The sequence below is a fragment of the Mirounga angustirostris genome, unplaced genomic scaffold, assembly GCF_029215605.1.
Source record: "Mirounga angustirostris isolate CCGP_5_RB_7025 unplaced genomic scaffold, mMirAng1.0.hap1 SCAF_2, whole genome shotgun sequence".
Classification (NCBI taxonomy): Eukaryota; Metazoa; Chordata; class Mammalia; order Carnivora; family Phocidae; genus Mirounga; species Mirounga angustirostris.
This window is the reverse complement of record NW_026991710.1, coordinates 58,214,654-58,231,958: the sequence shown is the minus strand read 5'-3', so window position 1 is coordinate 58,231,958 and position 17,305 is coordinate 58,214,654. Positions and strand designations below refer to the sequence as shown.

At 35.3% G+C, this 17,305-nt stretch overlaps 1 protein-coding gene across 6 annotated transcripts in view; it reads left to right on the top strand.

The window, feature by feature from the left end:
• The window catches only part of ANKRD17 (ankyrin repeat domain 17), a 164,862-nt gene that overhangs the window by 68,737 nt on the left and 78,820 nt on the right, over positions 1-17,305 (top strand). For all 6 annotated transcript variants that reach the window (XM_064584566.1, XM_045881019.3, XM_045881017.3 and 3 more), the window contains exons 2-3: positions 8,517-8,670; positions 16,799-16,955. In XM_064584566.1, coding sequence (XP_064440636.1) covers positions 8,517-8,670; positions 16,799-16,955 — 311 coding nt within the window. The remainder of the gene's footprint in view (positions 1-8,516; positions 8,671-16,798; positions 16,956-17,305) is intronic.

The following is a 17,305-nucleotide window of genomic DNA, read 5'->3' as shown; positions in this document are numbered from 1 at the left end:
TCTTCTTAATAGATTTTTTGAAAGCTAAATTTATTTTTAGTCAGGTTCACTTTAGTTTTATTTACTTGAATCTCAGGATACTGAAACCATAATGAGTCATACTATTAATTGATACTCTTTTTACAATAAGGACTTTAAGTGGTTTTTATTTTATGCTATTTTATTTCAGCATATACATAGATCAGTGTTCAGTTACCGTACTGAAGGTTTTATCTTAATGGTACAGAAAAACTACATCCAAATATATTAATTTAAGAATTGTAGTATTTGGAGCACCTGAGTGGCTCAGTTGGTTAAGCTACTGCCTTTGGCTTGGATCATGATCCCAGGGTCCTGGGATTGAGCCCCGCATTGGGCTCCCTGTTCAGCGGGGAGCCTGTTTCTCCCTCTGCCTGCCATTCCCCCTGCTTGTGCTCTCCTGCTGTCTCTCTGTCAAATAAATAAATAAAGTCTTAAAAAAAAAAAAAAAAAGAATTGTAATATTTTAGCTGAAGTTTACCCTATTTAAGACTTCAAAAAATACAGATCAAAGAAATTTTTATTAGGTTTTGGGGTCAAGAACAAAAGAGAAGAAACTAGTGTTTCTTTGAATTAGGTTTACATAGCCTGTTCTGCATATCACTGAATAAGTGACAACACTTGAGTTACTAGGTAATTCAGTCCATGATGATGACTTCAAGCCAAATCGTTCTAATGAATCTTTATTTTTGGTAGATGAAATGGTATCAGTTAATATCTGTGTTCTTAAAACCCACTCGCTATCATTGAAATGACAGAATTGGTCATAAAAATCAAACACTGACATTTACTAAAAGTAAAAATCATACACAGTGTAAAAAGTTCATCATAAACATTGTTTTGGAGGGATTTTTCTGCATTGACTTGCTTAAGAGCTCTTCAGATTTTAAGTATTTTGAGTTTTGGATTGAAGATACTGTGTTTTCCTGGAGCAAGTGTGAGAATTTTTTGTTATTATAAAAAATGTTTGTAATATAATCAAGATCTAGATTATCTTTCTTGGAATATAGATTATCAACTTGAAATTTAGATTACCTGCTTTAAATTGAATGAAAATGGACAGGGTAATTTCCAGAACAACAAAAACAGTAATTGGTGAATAGGGATGGGATGGGAGGATGGGCAGTGTTAAAGGTCAAGAAGTTCAGATTCTGGAGTTGATAGCATTCTCATTTTTTAAAGTATGTTTATCCTCAGAGACTGACTTTTTCCTGTCCCCACCTTGCATAATCTCTCATTTGATATATTGAAGTAAGTTATAAATAGATTTCTTTGTCTCTGCTGTCACATCTATATAAAACCATCTTTCGCATGATCTCTAATTGTCTTTTTAAAAAATTGATTATTTGGGGTGCTTGGGTGGCGCTTTCGGTTAAGCATCCCATTCGGTTTCAGCTCAGATCATGATCTCAGGGTCATGAGATCAAGCCCCGTGTTGAGCAGGCTCCACGCTCAGCACGGAATCTGCTTGAGACCTCCCTCTGCCCCTACCCCCAGCCCCACCCCTCCTCCCTGTCTCTCAAATAAATAAATAAATAAGTAAATCTTTTTTAAAAATTGATTATTTATCTTAATACTTAAATCCTTCAATAACCTACCATATAAATTCTGAACTGCATACAGTATTGAAAGGCCCCATCTTCCTTCAGCACTGTTCTTTTTACCATTCTCATTCAGAATTGTTTTTTCCTTTCTCTGTACAATCACTATATCAGTGTCTACCTTGTACTGTTTTTCAGTCTTCTTTGGTATAGTTCTTTGCACATAGAGTTGCCGTTCCATTTTGTATATTTGTAGAATGCATTGATTATAATGAAATCATTTTTGTATTTCCTTTCTCCTTTGGTTGCCCTACTGCTTTTTGCACATTGTATGTAATTGGTGGTGAATATTTGTTAAATTGAATGGAACTCGTATATATGATGTCTAGTTAATCAGAATATATCTTTATCCTTTGAAATAAATGCCAGTTTATTACAAGATGGACTGCTGTTCTCTAATATAACAGTGATACTCTATCTGTTTTGACAGGAAGTTAGTTTGAAATGTAATGCTAATGTTCACAGTTGGTCCAGATGGCCCTACATTTCCAAATTTTTATATGACTTTATGTTTTACTATAGAAGGACAGGGAGTACCATTAATGGCATAAACAAATTCCTTCAGTCCTGACCTTTGTTAAAAGACCTTGGTTTTCATTGTTGAGTGTTTGTGTTAAGTTTATTTTGGGGAGGAAGTAAAAAAGAATGTTAATTACTTTGTTAATCTAAATAGTATTACTGTTAAATAATAATTTTTATTTTGTTTGTTTTTTTGTTATGTCAGTCACCATACAGTACATCATTAGTGTTTGATGTAGTGTTCCATGATTCTTTGTTTGCATATAACACCCGGTGCTCCAGGCAATATGTGCCCTCCTTAATACCCATCACAGGGCTAACCCATCCCCCCACCCCCCTCCCCTCTAAAACCCTCAGTTTGTTTCTCGGAGTCCATAGCCTGATCATTCATCTCCCCCTCCGATTTCCCCCCCTTCATACAATGGAATATTACTCAGCCATCAGAAAGGATGAATACCCAACTTTCACATCAACATGGATGGGACTGGAGGAGATTATGCTGAGTGAAATAAGTCAAGCAGAGAAAGTCAATTATCATATGGTTTCACTTATTTGTGGAACATAAGGAATAGCATGGAGGACATTAGGAGAAGGAAGGGAAAAATAATTTTTTTTAAATGTTTTTATTTATTCATGAGAGTCAGAGAGAGAGAGAGAGAGAGGCAGAGGCAGAGGGAGAAGCAGGCTCCCCACCCAGCAGGGAGCCTGATGCGGGACTCGATCCCAGGACCCTGGGATCATGACCTGAGCCGAAGGCAGACGCCTAACCATCTGAGCCACCCAGGTGCCCAAAAAACAATTTTTTAAAACAAAAGCAACCTCTGCAGTAAAACATCACCTTTAGTCTTTCAAAACCAAAAAGATTTAACTTGCACAAAAGCGTAGAGACAGGTATGATAAAGAAAGCCACTATAAATCTTTTTCTCACATTCAACATTATCAAGAATGTGCCACACAACTTTGTTTTCCGGAAATATTTTATGGCAATTTTCTGACTCTTATTTTTATATATATGGCAGTATGCATCTTTAAAAGATAAAAGCATTTTCTTACCTAACCAGAATAATTACTTTATACAGTCTAATACTCAGTGCGTATTCAGATTTCTTCACTTGTCTTGAAAATTTCATATAAGGTCTGTATTGTTTTGCTAGTTATGTCTTTGGTGTCTCTTTAATTTAGAGCTTTTTTCCCCTTTTACTGTCTTTTAAAAAAACAAAAGAACATGTTCCACATTTTAGTTGTGTGTGTTTTTTCCTATTTAACTTCGTGGTTTTCAACTTGTCATACTCCAGGGTCTTTTTGTTTGTTTCTGTTTTTCCTCTAAGGGTACATTTGGCAATGTTTGGAGGTTTCTTGGTGTCACAACCTGTGGTAGAGTTGCTACTGGCATCTAGTGGGTAGAGGCCAGGGATGCTGCTAAACATTCTGAAATGTATAGAGTAGCCCCCAACAACAAAGAAATTATACCCCCCAAAATGTCAATAGTGCCAAGATTGAGAAATTGATTTAACTTCTTCTAATAATTTGCCTTATTAATTTTTATAAACTGGTAATTATTTCTAAGGGCTCCGTTAGATTATTGGTTATTTTCAGAGGGGCAAGAATACTTCATAGGTGGTACTGTGTATTTTATGTTACATAAATCAGAGGCATGTAATGTTTAGTTACCTTACTTTGAGTAATTAGACAGTAGGTTCAGCTTTGTCCCTAAATACAGAATTTCAAGTCAGTTTTTCTAGAGCAGAGTGAAAAAAACCTCTTTTTTACTCCAGCATGGAATTTTCTAGTGGAAAGAATATTGAACTAGTTAATTGGATAACTGGTCTCTTGGTACTAGATATTTAGAAACTTGCTATTTAAATAATGGTACTGTGCTTCTATTTTCTCATCTATAATAATGAATTGAACCTGGTGATTTCTAAGGTCCTTGCATTATGATGGTTCTTTATATTAGACAAGAATTTGATGTCCAAGCACCATTTCATAAAATATCCATCTAGTGAAAACAATACATCCAAAATAGCTTAAATATAACTTGTCATGCTTTCAATTATTGGTAACTTTGATATGTTATTTCCCTTAGGGAATAAATTTAATAAGGATATACCTTTCCTTCTGTCTTTCCCCTCTTCATGGAAATTATTTTTACATTTCATTTAAAGAAAACATTTCAAAATATTTATGTGAATTTCTTATTCAGAGAATTTTTAATGTTCCAGAATTTGGCTGTGGTTCAAAATTAATCTTTTTTTCAGTAGAAATATAATAAAAATGAGTCTGGTTTCAATGGGAAAACATAGTATTTAATCTGAATTATCTTAATTCAGTACATGGTAGAGCAGGATTTGCTCATAACTTAATTGACCTATGAATAAAGGATTACTTATTTTTGTATTTTTATGACTGCATGTCCTTATGTCAGTCTCTCTTCAGTTCTGTAATGTAATGCAAGAATCTTTCCAGTTGGGGAAAGAGGAATTACTGTTAAAGGAAGAAGTTCTCTTCTACTTCCTCTTTTAAATTCCTACAGCTTTCCCCCTCCTCCCTGTAATAGTGTTCATTTATGCACATACTTTGGCTCTCTCATTAAAGAAGTAAGTTCCTAGATAGTGGAGTTGATTTTACATGTCTCTCTATCTCCTCGTCAAGTGAACTGTAGTATCTCTTGCACAAAGACTGTTTGCCAATGGTGGACATTTTGCCCTACCTGTTACTTAATGTACCATTTTTCAATAATCTGTAAGATATACCTTTAAATTTATTTTTTGTAACTACCTCTCCCTTCCCCAAATACACTATATATAGCCTTATAGCCTTTTAGAATCTGAAAGGGAAAAATCCCTAAACCATCTTTTATTTACTCAAATCCCTGTTTCCATGGAGTTTAGAAAGGCAATAAATATTATAATAACTCATATGCAATGAATTTATGAAAAAATTATGTAGAATAGGGATCTAGAGATGGCTGAGAGACTTGCTTAGGTCACATAGGTGGCATCTGAACCAGTAATGGTACCTAGGTCTTTAGATCCTAACAGCATCTTTGAAATTAATTTCTTCATTAGTATTAAACTGGGGGTGGGGGAGATAGAAATCCATTCCTGTTCTTTTCTTTCACCCCAATACATTTAAATCTATATATAAAATTTCATAGTCATTTGAATTTACTGTTTTTAACTTAAGTTTTTCACAAAGTAAGAATAGTGGACTTAAAAATCAATATAACTTTAGTGGAGAAGTTTAAAATCAATAAGAAAACATATTTCTGTAATTAATATCCCTCATGAAGAGATTGAGATGCATTTTTCATAATAAATTTTCATCAAGCTCAGGACACAGTGTGGCATAGGGGACTTTATGTCAGAGAATCACTTTTAATTGAAATTTAGTATCTCCTATGACCTAACTTCTAACTTTCTGACCTTTCCTATAGTAAATACTCTATCATAGAGAAATTTTATAGCTTGTCTACCAGTTCCACATTCCTTCTTCTCCTATTGTCTTATATAAATTAGTTAATTTGGTCAAAATCTTTTCATATTTATCTTTCTGTATGCAGTGTCTCCTTTGATTTAAATACCTCTGATCTATACTTTTGACTTGGCACTTAACCATGCCCTGATCTTTGAAATACTTTTTCTAAAACTCTAGTCTGAAATATTATTTAATTTTTCATTTGTTTATTTTACCTATGTTCATTTTTCCATGTTTATTTCAATACCTTTGTTTTCTTTCATCTTCTCCCATTGGATTGGAAAATTGTAGATACTTTCACAGAGAAAATTTCACTGGGAAGAAACTTTTTCTTTAAAGACTCATCTTCTGGACCTTTGTTGAAGATAAGACACAGTTTTTGTTATACTATAATTTTGAATCACACCTTGCTATGGCCAACTCATGTCCCAAAAGTTTACTTATTTTTTTAAAGATTTATTTATTTCTTTTAGAGTGAAAGAGAGAACATGCAAGCAGGGGGAGGGATAGAGGGAGAAGGAGAGAAAAGCAGACTCCCTGCTGAGCTCACTGAGCCCTGGGCGGGCACGGGGTGGCGGGGGGTGCTCAATCTTCAGAACCTGAGATTATGACCTGAGCAGAAACCTAGAGTCAGAGGCTCAACTGACTGAGCCACCCAGGTGCATCACCCCTCCCCCCCTTTTTAAGATGTGTTTATTCCCAAAATCTGCTTCTTAAAGTATAACACTTATGCTACTACCTTAAAAGATAACTTAAAACTAAAAAGAGTATATTCTTGTTGTTTCTTTTTTTTTTTTCCTAACTCCCTGTCATTTTAACAGGGAGTTGTTATTTGATGGGTTAAAGTTAATATACAGCAAAATTTTGTGAAAATTTTCAAATATTTACAGAGATTATTTACAGAGTATCCAGTGTCTATTGTATTTGAAACATTAGAAATCTGAAATCATGTTAAACTGTGTTAGTCTAATGGAAATTTGGAGAGAAACATACTATTTCCTCCCAGATTTAACATTCAGTACGAAATATGTGTTGGTTAAATATAATGTTTGTTCCTGGTTACTAGATAGATGACTTTCAAAGATGAAATGACTCAGAGTTTCTCATGTTATAATAGTTAAAATTTTATTCCTTAAGGTTTTTTTCATATTTCTTACATTTAGATACTAGGTATGAGCATAATTGTGTTCTAGGTTAATAATTACTTTTATATCTATTTTAGTTATTAGTGTTAGAAGTACCTTAGATTTGTGAAGTAAATATCATGTAAAATAGTGGCAGTTTATGTAATGATTATCGACTTTTTATCAGCAAACAGGAAAGAATATAGCTTAGTACTTATTTGTAAGTAGCACTATAATAAGGGATATCACAACAAAACTTTTCCCCATGTCTTCGGTGTTTGCTATGTTCTAATTCTTTAAATATTTTTTAATTGAATCTGGATTGAATGGAACACTGGTTCTCAATGAATAATCCCAGGTCCCTCAGGGTCCCAGAGACCATTTCAGCGTATCCAAGAGGTCAAAACTCTTTCACCACAGTACTGAGATGTTATTTGCCTCTTTTACTGTGTTGACATTTGCACTGATGATGCAAAAGCAATGGTAGATTAAACTGCTGGCCCCTCATTTGAGGCCATGGCACCAAATTGTATTAGTGTCATTATATTCTTCAATTCTCACAGTTAAAAAAAGAAAATAAAAAGCCAATTTTACCTTAGGAATAATCTCGATAAAGCAATAAATACTAATTTTATGAATCTGCACTTTGAATACATGTCCTTTTAATATTACGGTGTGTGACAAAATGGGAAGTAAACATAAGGCACTTCTGAGGTTCTTTTTGTGGTTTTTTTTGAGATGCAAGGTAAATTAGCCATTTTTTCCCCATGAAATACCATTGTTACTAGAAAATATAATTGACAGACCCACTACACTTACCAAACTTGAATATTTGGCAAATGTTCTCATCAGAAATGATGGGAATGAGCTTGCCACTTTAAGGAAAACGATTGGCAATATTTGTTGCCAATGAGAAAATTAAGCTTTCAAGCACAAATTAGAATTTTAAATTTTATTTGCCTGGGCTTTACAGTACTTAAAACTTTCTGATGAAAATATCACTGGTGGTGATATTAACAAGTGTGATTTTTTGATATTGTAGTTTGTCTTAATGTGAATATTAATAAATTTAACCATTATCTGAAGGTCTTGGGTGGGCAGTACTTTATAAGTGCATAAAAGGGTCCTGAGCAAAACATTTAAGTCCTGAGAGCAGAACATTTAAGAACAGCTGATTTACGGAAGGGAAGATGAACCATGAGAGACTGGACTCTGAGAAACAAACTGAGGGTTTTAGAGGGGAGGGGGTGGGGGGATGGGTTAGCCCTGTGATGGGTATTAAGGAGGGCATGTATTGAATGGAACACTGGGTGTTATACGCAAACAATGAATCGTGGAACACTATATCAAAAACTAATGATATAATGTATGTTGACTAACATAACATAATAAAATAAAAAAAAAAAGAACAGCCGATTTAGGTCCTCTACAAAAGTCAAATGTTTCAGTCTAATCATTAACCTCTTAGCTCCCCCTATCTCACCCTTATCCCACCAAATTAAAATAGAAAAGAATACATAATTTCAGTAAAAAAAAAAAATGAGACTATGCTGCATATGAGCAGCACATTCTTAAATTCTTCTATAAATAAAATTTTTTCCTTTAAACAGTGGGCTTATGTATCGCATTGAATTTATTTAGAATTGCATCGTATTTATCATGATATTTACATTAAAATACTTTTTCTCTCTTCTCCTTTTTCTTCTGTTTCTCTTACCACTTTGCCTTTCTCCTTTTATTCCTCCCTTCCTTCCTTTTTTTTGTATTTGTTTTCTAGGTGGAATCTTTCATTTTGGATCAGGATGATTTGGAAAATCCAATGCTGGAAACGGCTTCCAAGTTGCTCTTGTCAGGTACTGCTGATGGTGCAGACCTCAGGACAGTAGATCCAGAAACACAAGCTAGACTGGAAGCTTTACTAGAAGCTGCAGGTAAGTCTGCAGACCTTACATACGTAATTAGACTATCTAATTTTCAAAGTTACATATAAATGTAATAAAAACTACTATGATCAGGGGCACCTGGCTGTCGCAGTTGTTAGAGCATGCGACTTTTGATCTCGGGGTCATAAGTTCCAGCGCCACGTTGGGTGTAGAGTTTACTAAAATAAAAAAAAAAAACTACTATGATTATAAATGTAAGGTCTTGGGGCGCCTGGGTGGCTCAGTCGTTAAGCATCTGCCTTTGGCTCAGGTCATGATCCCAGGGTCCTGGGATAGAGCCCCGCATCGTGCTCCCTGCTCAGCGGGAAGCCTGCTTCTCCCTCTCCCACGCCCCCTGCTTGTGTTCCCTCTCTCGCTGTGTCTCTCTCTGTCAAATAAATAAAATCTTAAAAAAAAAAAACAAAATAAATGTAAGGTCTTGGACATTTAGTCTAATATTATTCATAATGATTAATGGATAGCTTTCTAGAGAATTACATGGAAATTTCATTAAAGAGTATTTTCATTACCCAAGTAAAATCCACATGTTGCTGTCAACCTTGAAGAGAGATTTCTCCTATAGTCAATTTTCTTTAGTCCCACATTCCATATTTGTGAATTTGCCTCCTTGATAACATGTATTCATACCCTAAAATTGGTGCTTTCAGCACTTTTTCAGTCTTTCATAGAAATGCACATAATAGTGAAAAATTGTCCTACACACGTTCCCTGATGAGATGAAATAAGGTGAAGCTCTCAGTTCTCATACTGTAAACAAGTGTCCTTTTCACCTACTTAGAGCCATTTTTTTCACATTGTTGTGCCTTTTGTTGGCGATTACATTGTTTATAATGGTCCCCAAGTATAATGCGAAAGTGCTGTCTGGTGTTCCTAAATGTGAGAAGGTAGTGATGTGCCTAATGGAGAAAATACATGTGTTGTTAGATAAGCTTCTTCAGCATGGGTTATAGTGCTATTAACCATGAGTTCAATGTTAATAAATCAACTATACATTAAATAAGGTCATCTTTAAACAAAAACATACATAAGACAGTATTTGGTTAATGCAAATGCTGTGTGACCAGAGGCTCACAGGAACCTAGACCTGTATTTTTCCTAGGAGCAATGGTTCAGTTATTCATTAATTCAGTGTTCCCAGTGACTTTATAGAATATAACTACCATGAATCATGAGAATGACTGTATATAATTTCCCCTTTTTTGTCATAGACTATCTCTTGAAACCTTGTAAAGTGAATCATTGTATTTTTGTAAAGTGGATCATTATTATATTGTCCCTATAAGAAGTGTTTTAATTAGAGATTATATATATTTTTAATTAGAGATTATAGGGCTATAATCTATAGCCCTAAAGTATAAGGGAATAGTAACTCTCAATCTCTGTGATCATTTTATATAGCCATATATTTTCTTAACTTTTCTAAAGTGGACATAAATATATTGTGAACATTAATTGATCATTTTTTTTTAGCACCCTGATTTGCTATATAGTGTACATACAATGCATGTAAACTGCTGCTTTATTATAGCATAAAACCAACCTACTACTATTTGGTAATCCTTTCAATAAATCCTTGTAACACAGCATCTAAATATTTGAAGGACTCATGGTTAAATTTGATTTCTGTCCTGAGTAAAATTCTAGAACGGATTATTAAAGGAATCTAGACCAAGTACAAATGAAAACATAGTAGGGCACATGCAAGGTCCTGTCCTTGAGTATAAAAAACTATTTATTCAAAAGAGTAGATACAGGGGCATCTGGGTGGCTCAGTCAGTTAGCCTTTGGCTCAGGTCATGATCTGGGGGTCCTGGGATCGAGCCCCATGTCGGGTTCCCTGCTCAGTGGAGAGCCTGCTTCTCGCTCTCCTCCCAGCTTGTGTTCTCTCTCGCTATCTCTGACTCTCTCTTTCTCAAATAAATAAAATCTTAAAAAAAGAAAAAAGAATAGTAGATATAGAATTTAGCATTTGCTAGAATTTGGTGTTGCTATAGAAGTTTATGTGAGAGAAATGAAGATTGTAAAATTATTTGAAAATGTGTCATAAGAGGAAAAGAGAATGTTTCTCCTGAAGATGAGAAAACTCAGGTTGCATATAAGAGGGATATTTGTTTTTGTGCACCCCAAGAGGCAGAACCAGGTTGAAAAGTGCTACAGGAAAGTAGACTTCGGCTGAGAGGAGTTACTTTTGGAGGTAGAGTTCTTTTTCATAGGATGCTAATAGTTGTTTCATTTTCTCATTTCTATGTTTGTTTTTTTTTTTCTGTTTTTTCTACAATAGCCCCCCCCTTCCTTATCTTCTTTCTCACTTCTCTCCCTTTCTCCCTTATTTCCTTCTTTTTTAAATGAAAAATGTTAACGTACAAGCCCCGAGGGAATACCCATCATCCAGCTTTAACAGCCATCAGTGTATGGACAATCTTGTTTCATCTTTACTTATTGCCACCTGCCGATGCCCCACCCCAGCAAGTTAATTTAAAGCAAACTAAACATTATATAATTTCATATATAAATACTTCAGTATAGGGGCGCCTGGGTGGTTCAGTTGGTTGAGCGTCCAACTCTTGATTTTGGCTCAGGTCATGATCCCAGGGTCCTGGGATTAAGCCCTGCATGGGGCTCTGCAGTCATTGCAGAGTCTGCTTGTCCCTCTTCCTCTGCTCCTCCCCCCACTCTTACATGCTCTATCTCTAAAATAAATAAAATCTTAAATAAATAAATAAATACCTCAGTATATACTCTAAATTAAGAACTATTTTTAGATTTATTTATTTATTTTTATATTAAGAGAGAGCGAGCAAGAGCTAGCACACGGTGGGGAGGGGCTGAAGGAGAGAGAAACTGAAGCCCTACAGGGGGCTTGATCTCATCACCTTGAGATCGAGAACTGAGTGGAAACCAGGAGTCGGTTGCTTAACTGGCTGCACCACCCAGGCACCCCAAGAACTTTTAAAAAAATAAACATAACCATAATACCATTGCATATCTAAAGAAAAAAATAATAGTAATTCCTTGATATTGTCAAATATCCTGTCAGTGTTTATATTTCCCGAATTATTTCATAATGGTCTTTTTTTAAAGGTTGCTTTATTTTTATTTATTTATTTATTTATTTATAGAGAGGGAGGGAGGGAGAGAGAGAGAAAGGTGGGACAGAGGGTGAGGGAGAGAGAGAATCTTAAGCACGCTCCACACCCAGTGTAGAGCCCGGTATGGGGCTCAATCTCACAACCCTGAGCTTATGACCTATGGCAAAATTGAGAGTTGGTGGCACCCCATAATGGTCTTTATAGTTAGTTTATTTGAATTAGGATCCAAACAAGTTTTACATTTTTTTATTAAATTTTTATTTTTTTTAAGGATTTATTTATTTATTTTAGAGAGCGTGTATGTGTGAGTGGGGGGAAAGGCAGAGGGAGAGAATATTCAAGCCGACTTCCCACTGAGCGGGATCCCACCTTGGGGCTCCATCTCACCACCCATGAGATCATGACCTGAACTGAAACCAAGAGTCCAATGCTTAACCGACTGAGCCACCCAGACACCACCAAGTTTTTTATTTTAATTTCAGTAGTTAACATACAGTCTTATATTAGTTTCAGGTGTACAATATAGCAATTCAGCAATTCTCTACATACTCAGTGCTCATCATGATAAGTGTACTCTTTAATCTCCTTCACCTATTTCATATTTACATATTTTGTATGTATAATTTGATATTTTTCATGTTAATTATTTAAGTGTCTTTTAATCATAACTTTTTCCTTTTTTCCCCCCATTTATTGAAGAAATTGATTGATGTGTCCCACTTTATCAATTTTGCTAGTTGCCGCTCTGTATGTTGTATTCCTGTAAATCAAAATTCAGATCCAGATAGTGACCAGATTCAGATTCATTTTGTTTTTAGCAAGAATAGTCATTCATGGTGTATATATCTCCTGTGTATCACAGAACTACTCTGGTGGTTTCTCTTTTTGTGGTGTTGAGATTGACCATGGTTTAAGTATCCTGAGAAAGGATGCTTGAGAAGTAAAAGTTTTTGAGACTGTCTGAAAAATGCCTTTGATGCTATCCTCACACTTGATAGTTTGAAGGTATAGAATTCTGGTTTAAAAATCTCTTTCAGACTTGAAATTATTGCTCCATTATCTCCTAATTCCTGGTGTTGCAGTTCAGGAAGTTAACATCACACTTACTTATAGTAGTCTCTTATCTCTGCAACTTTTCCTTTCTCATCCTTCTCCATAGCATTAGAATTTGGGGCATTTTAAAATTTTGCTCACATTTTGAATATTTTTGGATGTCCTTTACATTTCAGATTTTCTTCAAATACCTTGTGAATCCTAGCCTTTTTGTAGTCAGTAGCAATGCCATAAAACTAAAACGGAAAGTATATGTGCATGTTTTGTCAACTGGTGGGTTTCACTATGAAGTATTTATTATATATTATAAATTAATACATTATATAATTACTACTGCAGCATAACAATTTATTATAAATATAGCGGCATGACACAACATCCATTTACTCTCACTTAGTTTTTGTAAATAAGACATCTGGGCACATAGTGTGGCTAGATTCTCCTGCCCAGGGTCTCCTGGGCTGAAATCAAGGTATCCGCTGAGTTGAGTTCTCATCTGTAGGCTGTCAGAGAAAATCTGCTTTCAGGTTTATTGTTGTTGGTAGCAGAATTTAGTTCCTTATAGTTATAGGACTGAGTTCCTGATTTCCTATGGACTGTCAGCTGGGGGCTGCTCTTACCTTCTTGAGGTTGCCTACCTTCTTTGGCATGTGGCCCCCTTCATCTTCATGTAAGCACAGTAGAATCCTTCTAATGCTTTAAATCTCTGACTTCCTTTTCTCCAATTAGCCAAAGAAATCTCTTAGTTTTTCATAGGCTCATGTGATAAGGTCAGGCCCACCCAAATAATATTCTTGTCTTCAGGTCAACTGTACCATATAATGTAACCTAATCATGGGGATAAAAGCTATGAAATTCCCAGTCCCAAGGATTACATAGAGTGAGTATACCAGAGCAGGGTAAAGTTGGTGACATTTTAGAATTCTAGTACACAGTGATTGGATAGAGACCCTTCCCTTTCTTTGAGAACTCTCCAAATGTCAGTATCTTTAAATCTTTTCTCTGGGGCTTTTCAGTTTCTTGAGAGACACATCTACCAGGTTTTATCTGGTAAATGTTAAACCTGGCTACCTGTATTTTGGGAGCTTAGAGTGGGAGGGGGTTGAGGATCTCACTGTTTATAATGCATATATTCACTTAATCCTTATTTCCTTTTAGTATATCATCTCTTTTTCCTCTTTATCTAATGACTACTAATCCTGGGCCTTTCTGGTTTGGTTTCTATAGAGAATAATCATCTGGCTGTGCAGTTTGGAAATAGAGTCTTCAAGCATCTGACTACTTCTCACAGGTGTTCAGCTAGTCTCTCTGTTTTCTGGCCCAAGCCTCACCCCTGTGTCTGGTACCTATAATTTCTGAACCCTGTTGGGCTGCTCACCTTGTTTCTCTTTGATATCTGTGTTTCTGTTTGTTCTGCTAAGTCAGTTACATCTCCTCTTAACTTTGTCTTCAAAAATAGGAATTAGGTTGAGTAAGTTCTAAGAGGAAGAAAAGGGAGAAAATAATAATCTTAAAATCCGAAATCTAGGTAATCTTTTAATGCACTGTTTCTCTTCTATCGTTTATAAAGCCTATAATGTCTTATTAGGACATTTTTGGTCACAAGTTACGTGGTTCTTTTGTTCAGTTGATTCAGTGTTAGAATTGGGAAAGAATAATCTGATCATCACGTATCTTTTCTGTTTTCGATCTTCATTGATTAATACGTAATAACTGGTTAAGACTAGTAAAAAAGGATCATCATAATCCAGAGTAGCTAGAATAAATTAATTTTCAGTCACTATTTATTCATTTGAAGGATTACCATGTATATCTTAGGTTACTTCCTATTATCTTTACTAAAATAGTTACCTTATGAAGACATGAGAAGTTCATAAAAATTTAATATGGAATATTTTGTTTTTGATGCTCTTTCTTTTTAAGGCAGTGATTACTTTTTACTAATCCAGATATATCTTCTTACCTAGTTCTGTTGCTGTCATTGGCAAATAGTTGTTATATGGCTGATCTGAATTGGCTAAAAAATTGGAGCGAATTCTCTCATGTGAAAATGCATCTGTGATCTTGGTTTCCATAGCGTTAGGATACTTAACTAACCACAGGTATCTTACTGAATAAATACTGCTATAGCAGATTCAGACTGTGGTTGGTTTTTAATATTAGTGACACAAATTATATAGTAGGATCAGTTTTATCAGACCGAGACTGTCTTTATTCTTTGCACATCTTGATTGTAACAGATACCAACTTTGACTGCTCTGAACATTTGTTATATCTAAAACCATAAAGGCTTTCTGTCATTTATTTTTGGTTCCATAAAGATATAGTATTTGATATCTTGGATTTTTCCAGTAAGAAAACCAAACAAGTACAAACTTTTGTACACTTTAAACACAAACTTATATGATGTTATTAAGCCCTTCTACTGTAAAAAGAAATCTGCACAGGTATGTTTATTATTACCATTTGAGTGGGGTTTTTCTGATTGATGTCTTAGGTAAGTAGTTTGTTTTAAAACCTGTGATAATACTTCTTAAACTTCAATGTGCATCTGAATTGCTTGGGAATCTTTTTTAAAAATGCAGGTTTGGGGTCAGAAAATCTTGGGGCCTGAGATTCTGCAGTTCTTTTTTTTTTTTAAGATTTTATTTATTTGAGAGAAAGAGAGAGAGAATGCATGTGTGCACAGGAACAGAGGGAGGAGCAAGGTGGGGTGGGGGAAGAATCTCAAGCAGACTCCGCTCCAAGAGCAGATCCCACATGGAGCCCTGACATGGGGGCCCCAACATGGGCTTGAGGACTCGACCTTATGACCCTGAGATCATGACCTGAGCCAAAACCAAGAGTCGGATGCTTAACCGACTGAGCCACCCAGGCGCCCCCAAGATTCTGCAGTTCTAACAAGCTCCCAAATGATAGCAGTGTTTGTTCTCCATGTACCACTTATTGAGTAGCAGGGATCTATAATATGCATTATAACATTAGGTGTTTATCTTCAAGTTGGAGCAGAGGTTTTTAATCCTGGCTATGCATTAGAATCTTCTTAGTGCTTTAAAAATATTTAGATGCCTAGGCCCTACCTTCTACTTACTGAATTATATCCTTAGATGTAGGAGAGCTTAGCATCTTTATTTTTGAAAAGCTCCACTGATGGGCAGCACCACAGAGTTAGAATAATAAAAGTTAGAGAGAAGTTTGTTTTGTAGTGATAATCCAGAAAAGCAATAAGATATATTTCATGCAGATAGTTATTAACCAGTTCTACTTTTGGATTTTTATTCTTTTACTGTTCTGAATGTTTTTTAGATATGATATTGAGTACATGTAATAAGTTATAGACATAATTTGAAATAAACAGGTACTCATGTTATCTTTTATATGGCCTGTAATGTCTTATTAGGCCATTTTTGGTCACAAGTGGTAGTAGGCCACCTAAACAGTCTTAAACAAAAGTGGGCATCTACCAAAAATAATGGGCATTGTTCTGGCTTCTGGCACTATTGGTTTCAATGAGTCAAAAATGACTTTTATCTGAACTGTCTTCTTTCTGTTTCTCTGCTCTGCTCTCCTCTATATTGACTTATTTCGGATAGTCTCTCTCTCTTTGTGATCATGAAAGTGGCCATTAGCTCATGACTTACATCTTAGCAATTCAGTAACCTTTGAACATAGAAGTTCTTCCAAACCTATGGCAAAAGTCTGACTGGGGACTCCTAGTTGTCCCAGCATAGGCCAAAGACTCATTTCTGGCACCAGAGAGTCATGGGGTCAAGCACTTCTAGACCACATGGGAGGAATAAGGTTATTAGAGAATTGGAGAACAGTGATTTTCCAAAAGATTCCAGACAGACAGTATATATGTGAAGTGTAACATTTAAAGGTTATTCGTTAAGATACATAGAGTTAAGTAACTTGACTTTTGCTTTGTTTCTCCTTTTGGGTATATCCATATTGGTGTGAAAATCATGTAATAGGAATAGGCAAATTATCTACGGCTGATGGTAAAGCCTTTGCAGATCCTGAAGTGCTTCGGAGGTTGACATCATCTGTTAGTTGTGCGTTGGATGAAGCTGCTGCTGCACTTACCCGTATGAGAGCTGAAAGCACAGCGAATGCAGGGCAGTCGGACAAGTAAGTACATTTTCTCTGTGATCAGTATAAAAACATTTTCTTTTAAAAATAGCTAATGTTCACAGCCTTTATTTTGTGCTTGGCATGGAGCTAACCACTTTATTTGTAATATCTTGTTTTTACTCACAAAAAGCCTTAAGGCAATGGATTTTGTTTCTACTTTCCTTTTATTCTGAAAAGCTCAAGAGAAGTGAATAATTTAATCAAGATCAAATAGCTGACAAGTGGCAGACCTGGGGCACCAGTGACTGCAAGTCTGACTTCTTAGCCAATATGTTATTATAAAAACCTTTTGCCTCTTTAGATTTTGTTTTCTTTTAATGTTTTGGTGACAAAGAAATAAATGCTTT